The 12,539-nt window shown below is 38.2% G+C and overlaps 1 protein-coding gene across 6 annotated transcripts in view; it reads right to left on the bottom strand.

Moving 5' to 3' along the window:
- FGF14 (fibroblast growth factor 14) overlaps nucleotides 1-12,539 on the bottom strand; it is a 395,214-nt gene that overhangs the window by 229,431 nt on the left and 153,244 nt on the right. For 3 of the 6 annotated variants that reach the window (XM_061349279.1, XM_061349278.1, XM_061349280.1), the window contains exons 1-2: nucleotides 447-623; nucleotides 335-414 (exon numbers count right to left, since the gene is read on the bottom strand). The exons of the other annotated variants lie outside the window; for them this stretch is intronic. In XM_061349279.1, coding sequence (XP_061205263.1) covers nucleotides 335-337 — 3 coding nt within the window. In that variant the 5' untranslated portion in view covers nucleotides 338-414; nucleotides 447-623. Of the gene's footprint in view, nucleotides 1-334; nucleotides 415-446; nucleotides 624-12,539 lie in introns of those variants that run through there. 6 annotated transcript variants of the gene reach the window in all.

The raw sequence follows: 12,539 nt of genomic DNA, 5'->3' as shown, positions 1-12,539 counted from the left end.
CACAGATAATCCTGGTCATTCCTGCTGGCCTTGGTTATTCCTACTGCAGAATGTAGCTGCTGTGGACTGTCAGGACCGCAGCTAATTAGTGGAACTAAGTGCTTTGAAATATGAGTAGGTTGCAAAGCTGCTGCAAAACTAAGGCCACCTCACCAAGCAACATTTCACTAATGTAGTTGTGTACACACCACTATCTGCAACGTGAACTGTGCAAAAACCCAAATGCATTCAGGCTACACGAGTGCTTTCCAGCGAAACTGCACTATATAAAGAACAACATGAAAGTTAAATGGTACATGGGCACCACAATGAGCACTAGAAAAAGTCCACCTACCATGTGAGATTCCAGTGGAGGACTGATTATCCCTTAATCTTCTCCTCCTTGAGACTTTTTGCATATTGAAACACATGTAGCTGATAAAAAAAAAACCAACCAAAAAACAAACAAACAAAAAAAAAAACCCTAGCACAACAGAAATGCTAGCAATTATCTGGTAAAGAAGTAAAAAAATCAACCCTGTTCTCTTTCATCCACTCTGTGTCAGGTGGGTCCTGCAAGCATCAAAACCCAACATTTTTCCTGTAACAGGTTGGTGGAGAATCCAGGCAGCTCAACAACCAAGGCTATAGGAGCAAGAATGAGAGAGCATGAGAGGAGCATAAATAGAAATTGTATCATTATCACATACAGCAAACAAGAACACTCAAATATCAAGCTGGCAAAAAGGTCATAACCCATGTATGCCAAAGCAGGATGGCAAAGAAATTTTCAACTCCACCAATGAATATGGTCATGGTTTTTGAAAGCGAGAAACTACTGTGGCTTCTGTGGTAGAAGAATGGGCAGAACAATGGGATCCTGACCCCTCACCATCTGAGGCTTTTAAAGTTCTTTTAAGTAAAGTTGCATGAGTTTTTGAGGGTCTTTGGAAGAGTGGATTGTTTATGGGAAAAGAGGAGTTAACAGGACAAGGCCCAGGCCAGAGGAATGTTGGGCAGCTCACGAGAGCATGTGAAGATAAGAGCAAGGCATTAGGGGAGGAAACAAATGGTGTGGGGATCACACAGGGGAGTACAAAGCCATGGAATGTACCTTTGCTGCAGAAGGGCTGAAAATAGCTGCTGCTAGAAGAGAATGGTGAGAGTGGGAAGAAGTTTCAGATATAAACCAATGGGAAGGGAAAACAAGAAAACAGTGTGCTGGCTCAGGCCAAGGCAGCTGTTACAGTGGCAATGGAGAAAACACAGGAAAGGAGACAGGAAGGGGAAGAGCACAACTCTTACAGGAAGATAGCCGAGAAACTTAAATAGAAATGACTAGGTAAAATGGATAGAGCAGCTTCCATATTAATCAGACAACAGCTAGCAAAGTGGACCTCTGATGCACAAATGCACAGAGACATCTGAGATGATCCCAATTTACCTGGGACTACTCCTTTTGAAAGCAAATCATCCTCAGCTGACCAATGCTGATCAAAATCACCTGGCTTTACCAGCCCATGTAGCCACCATGTAGCTTCATTTGGAAGAACAAAACCCAAATTGGTCCAGAGTCCAATACTGTTAAAGCTGCTGGTGGAGGGAGGTGGAGCCTAGCTATGGTGTGTTAATATTCAAAACTATAGTGCTAGAGGATTCACTCATCCACTACATGTGATTATGGGTACTCTGACCCCTGGTAATGTTACCAGCTGGATTTGGAAGGGCAAGCTGGCAGGGCTGGGAAGACTATCCAGGAAGGAGGAGGGCCTAAGGAATCTAATAAAAAAGGAGAATGCAAATAAATAATAATACAATGGTAAAAGAAATACAAGCAGTTATAGTTCCTGCTAATACAGGACTTGAAGGCAAACAAGCCAGACCTCTGGAATGTAAAGGCAAGATAGACCCTTATGGGTATGGGTATGGGACTTGCCTGTAGAATGGCACAGACGGGTATTTTATTTTGTTTTCTTTTTCCAGGAATGCCAACTGAGTCATGAAGATGGCATTTGAAATAGAACAATAAAGCTTGGGAAAAGTGGAGGGAAGATACAGCTAAATGGAGTAAGAAACCACTTACCACCTTCATGCTTCAGTTGGCAGAACTGCATGTTAGAAATGAAAGACAAGATCCCAAGAGTCAAGTGTTGACACCAGTACAGGTGATCTGTAGCTATATGAAAGAAACACTTTCAATTCCAATAGCTGAGGAGCAGTCAGACTTTAATATTGGGCAGGTGCATTCACTCGACTCTTTGAGACACAGTAGATTAAGGTATGTTTAGCCAGGGGAGACCTATAGTACCAGTCCTATAAGGGTAGCTGTAAATGTAATGGGTGGCCTTAGCTTGTTAATAGAGTTTGATGCTGCGACTGATATCTTGAAACACACTGGGTGCCTGAGGGACACAGCATACCAGCAAGTTTGCAGGGAGGGTTGGTGGTATTGTATTCAGCAAGACAGGAGGAAAAATGGCATTTTAGGCAATGGTCTCTGATTAGGAAATGGTCTCATTCTGGATCTATTTAACAATTGTTTGTGTGAGAGTAATACAGAAACAGCCCCGTAGTCACCTTGTTTACCACAGTGAAGCCCCAGAAATACTTGAAACACTGTAGGGGTGAGCAGCAAGAGAAGTTTGTACATGTTTGCCCAAGATAAATTGGAATGTGGAAGGATTAATACACTGATAAAGATTCAAAGCCACAGAACCATAAGAACATTCAAGTGATATTCCTGAGGAATGATTGTGACCCAGTATTATTAGACCAGTGGATTATGGAATACTTCTTCGATGACCTGGTTTATATAATTTACCAGTGTATCAATGAGTGATGGAAGGACAGGCAGTCTGGATTTCAAGGCAGTAAACATTGTCACTCCATATACAGCACCTGGTGCTATTAACCTGCCAAACTGCATGACCACTGAAGTTCAAAGACCAAAGCAGTTTTCAGTCATGAACCTGGAAATATTTATTTCTTCTCTTTATTTTCTTGGGTTTTTGATGGGTTTGTGTTTTTAACTTTCCCCTAGAAAGGAGTTCTGGCATAAGTCTGTTTCTATATTTCAAAAGAAACAATTTTACTTCACATGAATTCCTGAAGAGTTTCACAGTGGTCCTTCAGTCTGCTAGCATGCACCCCCTAAGTATGTGACAAGTTAACCCATGAATGAAGACAAAATAAAATACCATACGTGATGCAGTAAATTTCTGTTGGCTTTGTTCAAAAACTTTACATTCTGATAACTATGAAAGTTCATACACACAAAATTATGTGTTAGGTTAGTAAGGAACAAGAGATAGAGCATTCAGTGCTGCCCATAACTTGTGTGACTGCTAAAGTAGGTTACTCTGTGATTTAAATGAGGAATAAAACCTTAACAACATCTGAAATCTACTGACAGCTGAAATATCATTCAAAATTACCCTTCTGTGTTAAAGAGCAGGAACAGACAAAGCTTTTATATAGTGAATTGTTTAAAACTCCCTTTCCCAAAGTACATATATTGTAAAGTAAATCCATTTTGTGGATTTTATTCAGTATAACAGAGAACAACCTTAGATCACTTTTCATCACTAGGTATTACCAGCAGACACATTATGCAGCCTTCAGTTATTGAAATTAACAGTTTGGAGTTTTTTAAAGCAATTGACACTGCAGTTATCTGAACTTGCTTGGTAGGAACCTCTTGCAGACTACCCTGGTTTCTGCTTCCCTAGAACCGATTCCTGTGGAGTTACAGCCTAAACTTCATCTTGGTGGTAAAAATAGAAAAGAATATTTTAAAGATTGTAATATTAGTATAACTGTACAGCTTGAATCAGTAATAGTACATGTATTTTAACATTTGACATTACTAAGTGCTTTAAAAACAGCACAGGACAAAAGCCTGATCAAACAAAACAGGCTAGTAGTAATATTAGAGTGAAGGCTGAACTTAATTTGCTGGTTTACTTCTGTATTTTCATTAAAGCTGACAATTTTTCTCAAGGGCTCTGTGAATTACGGGATCACAGAGGGGCATTAAAAAGAAAAATAGCTGAGCCTGCCTATGTAAACATGATTCTGCTTTGAACAAACTGTTCAATGTTGATGCCGACCCAGTGAAACAGGAGGCTAACAAACAGCTGGCTGAATAGTCGCTACTTCTCCTATTTAAAAACCCACATACATATTTAGGTTAAGCTTTAATGATGTTTCCTTTTCTGCTATTTTTTTTTTTTTCTCTGCTAAGTTGAAGGACAAGGGATTCTTTGCTAGGAAGTGAATGAACCTGGGCATAGCTGAGGGAGAGGGAAGCCACTCTTGGCACTTCCAGCATCAGCAAGTAAGAGGGCTTTCATATGTCAGTATTCTCATTCATGACAGCCTTTCTGAAAGGCTCAAAAACCTCAGCAGCAGCTTACAGTCATAAATCAAAACAGTAGCTCAACACAAATGCAAGGGTCTTTCCTATTCATCCAGCACCTTACGGTGCCACAATTTGTGAAAGCTAAGGATGGTTTTCAATTATGAAATAACCTTTACTTCTGTAGTTTTCCAAAACAGATACAAAAGAATATTAATAAGCTGCACCCATTTTTCTCCACATTATATAAAATAAAAAATCTTGCAATACAAAGACCACTCTCAATTTCAACAGCTGATGGAGGATCAGGTACAGAATGTCTGGTCTGTGTTTTTTCACCACGTTTTAGTGGAAGTCCCAATGTAATTTTTAGTAGCAGTGACATGACCACTACAGTTTAATGTTGTCTTGGTAATGAATGAAAAGAGATGCCAGCACAATTTTAGGGACATCTTACTTCTTCAGTGGTTTTAAGACTCAAATACTACTTGCATTAAGTTTATTTTAATCTGTAAAGCACACTTCCAAGATCACGGTTTGTAATGGAAAAGGAAGTAGCATCTTTTTTTTCAAAAGACATTAAAGTCAAATTAATATGGAATATTATACAAAATATCACTTTAACATGCTGGAGAAGAAAGAATGGTTTAAGTGTAGTGAATGTCTACTAAGATTTATGTTACACGCATCTTGATTAAAACCTTCATTATTTTAAATATTTGATTTTCATTAATTTTCTCAACTATCATGAATTTTAGTTTACAATTAAGTTTAATTTCCTTCTTTAGTGCTTTATATATGATCTATTTAATTTGTACAGTTTTCTTGTGGTTATTGTAAGCTTAAGTGGGCTCAGGCTCCACCGCAGGACTAATACCTTACTTGATTTCAGCTCCAGTACTGCTCAACAGTCACCATTTTTTAACTCTTGTGGATGCCTTTCTCACATGCACTGCAAACTAGCAGTGTAACAGCAACTTGGCTCCAAATATTTTCATTCACAAAGCGGAAAGCATTTGATGAACTCAAGATACTGCAAACTCGAGCTTTCACGTGTGTACACAGTACAGACTTTTGTACCAGACAATGAAGATTTTCAACAGGCTCCTGTTTTAAAAGAGCTTTGAGTCCTACATCAGCAGTAGAAGTATAAAGTCCAGTGTGATGTTATGGCAAAATCCATTATTTAATCTTAGGCTTTTATACAGCACCACTTGTGCTTTACCCTTGCATTCTATAAGGTAATAATAGTCATTTTGGTGAAATTGCAGTCTTGCAAAGCTCTGCTACATATACATCCCTTTTACCATAATACAAGATTTACAAGGCAATATATAGGAACTGGAACATTTTAAAACTTTATGTGGATATTAGAAGTAATAAAAACACTTTAGAATAGAGGTAGCAGGTGGATGAGAAAAAGAAGTCACAATAATACTATTTTTTAGAGGTGTGAAGAAAACAGCTGTTAAGTCTCTTTTTCTTGATGTTCAAACAGTTTTTTCCCCAGTATCTTCTTTAGCCTAAGTTAGATCTCATTCCATTACAAATTCCCTTTGTTCCTGCTGCTTTCTGCACAGGAGGGCATACACTACTCCTTTACTCCTAGCCTGCTTACCACTAAGCAGGATGGGTTTCTAATGGACTTGCAGATCCCCACATGCACACAGGCTGCCTAGCACAGGAGCAGCAGCCCATGATGGTGGCCTAAACCATGTGGCACACCTGTGTGTCCTTTCTTGTTCTAACAGCCTGTGTATTTAATAGGGGAAGCTCTAGCAGCCTGTATCTTTAATAGGGAAAGAAAAGCACAACCCTGGCCTGCCCAGGAGCTGAGGCCTAACTGCCTAGTGGTGTTACAAGCTGACTCATCCTTACCTTCTTTTGCAGATGCTTTATCCGATCAAAGAAGATCTACTTTCCTTATTTTGTAATATACTTTATGTGTTAATAGCCACAAGCCACATTTAGATCAGCAATGAAAGAAAACAGTTTAAGAATTAAGAAATATTTTACCCAATTTGTCACACTTTCATTGAGGACCATGGGTTTTTTTGTTGCCTTAAGGATCATTGTTTTGTCCTGGGAAACAAAGCCCCTGAAATCTGTATTTTGTATTCCTTATGTCTGATGTGAAGTAACAGTAACTTGATATGAAGGACATCTTGAAATATTCTGCCTTTTTGAATATGAATGTAGGAATCTGCAGAAACTGTGAATGAACATTTACAACAAAGTGTAAGCCTCCTACTGATGCTCTCAAATACAAAACAGGAGGCGAGAGAGAGAAGGAAAAGAGATGAATTTGTTTTCCTAGCAAACAGCTGTCTTCTTTAACAGAAGAAACTAAAAAGAAAACAGTGTGCAAAGAGGCCAAATGCTGCATTAATTACAGTATTTTTAGATGCTACAAGCACAATTTTGATAAACACTCTAAACTGTGAAAAAACGGTACTGTCAATGCAATTAAGTCTTTTTTTCTTGGTGCAGCATCATCAATGCATGTGCCTGCTGAGAACAAATTGTGGGCTGTGCAGTGCAGTTACCCTTTGATTAATGATTCAAGGCAATCAGTAGGGACCACACAAACTCCCGGGGGATGCCACAGCAAGCAGCACAATGTCATCATTTAATTTCTTCTCTTGACCTAGATTACAAAGAGTGATGACACAGTCACTATGAGGGGCCAAATTCCAGCCATGGTTACAGAAAAGAAACTCCCACAGAGTTAAAAATAATAGGTCACAGCTTAGGAGCAAAATTTGGCACGGAGATATTACTCTTTGAATATATGGAGGGATTATATATATATATTTATTTATTTGGATGAACTGGAGGATGGTGCCAGACTAATTCTTATGTTAGTTTTAATGGCTGGGACACTGTGAGATTCCAATACAAGGAAAAAAAAAAAAACCAACCTTTAGCTGGAAAAAGCCAGATCTTGTTTCTTAGCTGCTCAGTACTTCTATTTAACCTGAGCATGGCATTAGAGCTGGTATTTTACCAGCACAGACCTGAAAGTCAGCCTGAAATAATCTTTTTGCTAGAGGCATTTACAACTAGTGACATCAGTCTGTCAGTTGGATTGCTTTACTACCCTGATATGAAGTCCTACATTTCCTGCCAATGGGCAGTAATCATCTCACTGAGTATTCAGAGCTGAGCAAGGTAACAGCATAATTTTCAAACAACATTGTCTGCTGTTTGGGTAGCAAATCTGTCCTCTGATTTCTAAACAGCCTCTGTTTACAGTACTTATTCTTGCCCAGGATTCCAGTTATTATCTTCAAGTATGTCATTGTTTCAATCAAGGTTAACTGAAAGGCCAACATTAGCAATGTCACTAACAGCACTGTTTTTCTGACATGCTGAAATTTTCTATAGTGAGGGTGAAACTCATCTGCACTAGAGACATCATTTTGTCAGGGCTAAATGTTTGGAATATGTTTCCTGAATAACCAAAGAGCATTTACATGAAAAAGTTGTTTTAAGCTTTGACGTAGTTCATAAAGCGTTTCCGCTATTCTCGTTTTTCCAATAGGGAATAGATACAAAAATAGATATGATGGGTGCTAGTTACATTTCTTTCTGCACTTCAGAAACCTGCTCAGACACTACAGTAGGACCTACATGATATGAAATGAATCAAAGGAATATAAATGCTTAAATATATGAGATTGCAGACAAGGAAGAATTCAGGCTCTTGTGGGAGTTGTCAGTTTAAGAAGCTTCACTGCGTTGTTAAATAGGAACACACGTATCAGTGGAAGGTTGACATTTTGCTAAGTAAAGTGCTATAGAAGTTTCTACTATATAAGGTAATCATTAAAATCCCTATAATGTTGTTTACGAAATTAGCCCACAGGGTCATATACACTGAAAACTGACTTCAAATCTGCAAATTGCCACCTCTTAAATATTTTCTCTGAGTATGGTCATAAAAAGATCAGCATAGGTCATAAACAGAACAGCACACTCTTTGTGCTTAGGAAGCCTACAAAGAGCTGCTTCTAGCCTAGCATAAAAGAACTCAGGCAGTAATACTGCAACTCCTTCAAATGTTTACTAAATTTGAAATTTACCAAAAATTTTAAAGGCATTAATTATTTGAGGCATTCATCAAGATTTTGTATTTTTATCTTTCAATGTTTAAGAAAGCTGACTTTAAGTTTGGTAAATCATAGTAGCTGCTGAAACCGTATTCTATGCACTTATAGGCAGTTTACCAGCTGTCATGGGCTGCCATAGCTTTCCTCACCTTCAAATCAGAGTTGATTTAGTGTCTATACCTTTACAAATGGAACAGCACATAAAGCTTGCTGTCTCATAGAAATAGGCTCAGATTAATAACTTTAATAATTAAACTTTATATTTTAGGCAAAATCAGTTATTTCTATTGCTGAATTAATATAACTGGTTTGTATCTCTCAAATGAATAACTTTTCTGAGCTATTTAAGGAGGATTATGCTCTTTATATGTATCAGGGATAAAAATACAGCTCTCATCCTTTTATTTTCCCCCCATTCTTGTTTATCCATCACTCTTTATAAAAAGAAGTGATCCATTCTTCCTGGAAAGGGTAAAAATTTTAACGCTCAAAATCTGGACTTCAAAATCCTTCAGGCGCCTGTAACTGCTACCATGCTTAAGCAAAACTGGCCCAAGACTGAGAGAGTTGAGAAGTAAAGTTACTCTATTGGCAGTCACTCTCTATTTCAAGGATTTAACTTACCCATTGACAGTTTAATATAAAAATAGGTCCTTGGACCAAGCATAAAACCTGACGTATCCTATTTCTGCTGCCCTACCCTCATGAGCCCTAAAAGCTAAGGAGCTCTGACCTCAACATTTAAAAGATTTAATTGGACTGATTTCAGCAGAAGGAAGGAGGATAAATCAATCAGTGCGTATCACAGGCTTATATTTATCTGAAGACGCACTTTAGGCACTTAAATCTTTCATCAGTAAGACTTGAAATATCTATTTGGGAATTGGAAAAATAAAAGCAGCCAATCTAAATTTAAGAAACTGGATAGTCTTATTCCAAAGAAGGTAGAATTCTTCTTTAGAAGAGCCCCTCCTTGCTCCTCTGACCATAGACAAAATCTGAATGAATCCCTGGAGCAAGGGCCCTTTCCCTGAACTCTTCAGCTGCTCCTTTCTTTCATTGTGTTGTCAGATCTACACTCATTCTCAGTAGACCAAAGAAGCCCTATTTGATCAAAGAATCAAAGCTAAGAAACTAACTACCTGACCAAGTGCCTCAATGTCCTTAAGAACCAAAATTCAAGCCTTAATAGGACGAACATAAGACATTACTGACCACCCAAATAGGATGGCAGCACTGACCCCCATGAGAGGTTAGGGTCAGAAAGGTCAGGAAACACGAGAGTAGTAGGAGCCTTCAATTACCCTTATGAAGATTCTCACCGGTACGTGACACAGAGATCACATTTTTATGAGGTCAATGATAAGTACATCTTAAAGCAGCCGTGAAGGCAGTCCACAAAGCGGGACACCTCCTTCAACTTTGTCACAGATATCACACATGGCTTGGCTCAAAACTGCACATGAGAATCTAGAAAAACTCTGTATCCCTACAGGAGCATCAAAAGTCAAAAATATACACTGCAATTTTGGTCCATTTCAAGAGGCAGAGTCATACAAAGTTGAAGAGTGAAGAAACTTGTTTAAAATGAGAACTAAGGGAATTAAAACCTTGCAGGCTGCATAGAGATTATTAAAAGAGCAGCACTGATGAATGCATGCCACAGATTTTTTTAAAAGTATTTTTGGAAAGGGTGGAAAAGTCATGAGCACTGAACAGTAGGTAAGGGAGTTTATTAGAAACAAGAAGGCTGAAGCTTTGTCAAACCTAAGGAAAAAGAAAGTATCACACACTCTGGCAGATTAAATGTAAAAATATAAATAGGAGGGTCCAAAATAGGGTTTGAAGAGGAACTGGCAAAAGGAATTAAAGCTAAATACAAAATCTGTCTTCAAACTCAATAAGATCGTGAAGCTTGGCAAAGTCTGTAAGGCCAACTGTTGATCAAAGTACACAAGAGAAATCTGAGAGTGGACAAGATTGAAAAGAATGAAAAAATTTCTTCATATTACTGTTCACCATAAAAAAACCTGGGCAAATTCCAGTGCTGAAATCCTTATTTTTGGAGGAATCAGTAAAGGAGACCTCTGACTTCTGTATTGTATTCTATAATTACTTGAAAGTGACTGGTAATAAACTGAAAAAGCCTTCTGGCATTCAGTAAGCAGTTCTAAGAGAAATCAAGGATGAAATTAGTAGTTACCAGAAGTGGTGAGTAACCTCTCCCTAGAAGCTGTCAAAATAGTTTAAAATGGTAAATGCTGGTTGAATTTTTCAAAATTGGTTAGTTGAGAAGCAGATTTGCATGTCCAAAGGAGAGCAATGAAGCTGGTGAAGGCCTGGAAAACAAGTCCAATAAGCAGAAGCTGAGGGAACTGGGGTTGTTTAGTCTGGAGACAAGGAGACTTATAGAAGATCTTCACTCTCTACAACTACCTGAAAGGAAGTTGTAGTGAGGTGTGTGTTGATCTCTTTTTTCAGGTTACAAGAGATAAGATGAAAGGAAATGTCCTCAAGTTGTGCCTGGGGAGGTTTAAACTGGATGTGAGGAAAAATTTCTTCACTGAAAGGGTCATCAAACATTGGAACAGGCTGCCCAGGGAAGTGGTTGAGTCACCGCCTTTACCGGAATGTGAAAGATTTGGTGTCTGGGGACATAGTTTGGTGGTGGACTTGGCAGCGATAGGTTTATTGTTGGACTTGATGACCTTAAGGGTCTTTTCCAACCTAAATGATTCTATGATTGTAGATAAGGAAAAATAAGAGTTTGGTGCAAGTACCCTTAAATTTTCAGTACTTTTTTATCTTCATTAGTAAGAAGATGAATAATTTGCCAAATTTGAAATAATGGACTGTGGTATAGGAATTGTCCTCCACTTCCCTCACAGCACATTCCTTTAGACACTAATTCTGGATTAATTAAATAGATTGACTATAACTGGTTAAAAAAATATGTATTTTTTTTTATTTCAATGAAGATTTTTTTTGATTCACATAAACAAGCCAAAATATGTTATCACTCAAAACCACAAAATAAAAATACTGTAATAACCAAAAAATACCTGCATGAAAACAGGTTGCTCACAGTCTTTTAGGCAGTTTTAATGTCTTTCCTTTCATGTATTGAAGCGGCTGCCTCTAAACTGCTTGCTCCTTTCATTGGTGCATATTTACCTACATCTGCACCTGATCTTTGAAGAAAATTTGTAAGAAATAACCTAGGAAAGAAATAATTTTATTTTGTGTGGCACTTTGTTCTTGTTCTCTGTATGTTGAAAGAACCTTTTTCTCAGTGTTTGTCTTTTCAGAGCAGTGTTTTCAAAGTAATTATGTTGCTCATCATTCATACCCAGATGTCTGCTAGTATGGACAAAGATGATGTCAGAGCTGATGCATTTTCCCGAGGGAACATTTGTCCCCTTTCTTCCCCCCGAAATATGCACATTGGATTTTTTCACACCTCTCAAATCTTAGCGAGCTCCATCTTAACTCTTTCTATCTGTAATTACATTCTTATATTTTTGCATTCCTGGCTAATTTGAAGAGTTCATATGATCTAGTATTCTGTTTCCGTCAATGGCTACAGCCAACTGCTTGAGGAGACTAAAACCAGGGAAAACCATACAGAATTGCAGAATCATAAGACTCATAGGATGGTTCGGTTTGGAAGGGACCTTCAAAGATCATCTAGTTCCAACCCCTCTGCAGTGAGCAGAGACACCTACTAAATCAGGTTGTTCAAAACTCCATCCACAACCTTAACCTGAACACTTATGATGCTTCCTCTGAGATCTTTCCTAACTTTTAGTTGTTTTCCACTCAGCTGATTTCCACAGCATGACACGGTTTCCGTGTTTACTAATCCCCAACAGATACTTCTTCCAAATAATTGTCTATTCTTTCCTTGACACCATATAAACTTCGATTATTCACAGCACTACCTATTGGCAAGCTCCTTGGCTCTGATTCTTATTGCACGAAGAACTGTTTCTTTTGTTTTGTAATGGGCTTCTCATAGATTAATTTGATGCCCTTAGTTCTTGTATTGGAAGAGACAGCAAACACTATCTCCTTTTGCCATGGCATTAGTC

Source organism: Neopsephotus bourkii, unplaced genomic scaffold, assembly GCF_033783945.1.
Source record: "Neopsephotus bourkii isolate Nb327-2 ecotype Australia unplaced genomic scaffold, CSIRO-AGI_Nbou_v1 NB_398, whole genome shotgun sequence".
In the NCBI taxonomy this organism is placed as follows: domain Eukaryota; kingdom Metazoa; phylum Chordata; class Aves; order Psittaciformes; family Psittacidae; genus Neopsephotus; species Neopsephotus bourkii.
Note: the sequence above shows the minus strand (reverse complement) of the source record. Positions and strands in the feature narration are given on the sequence as shown.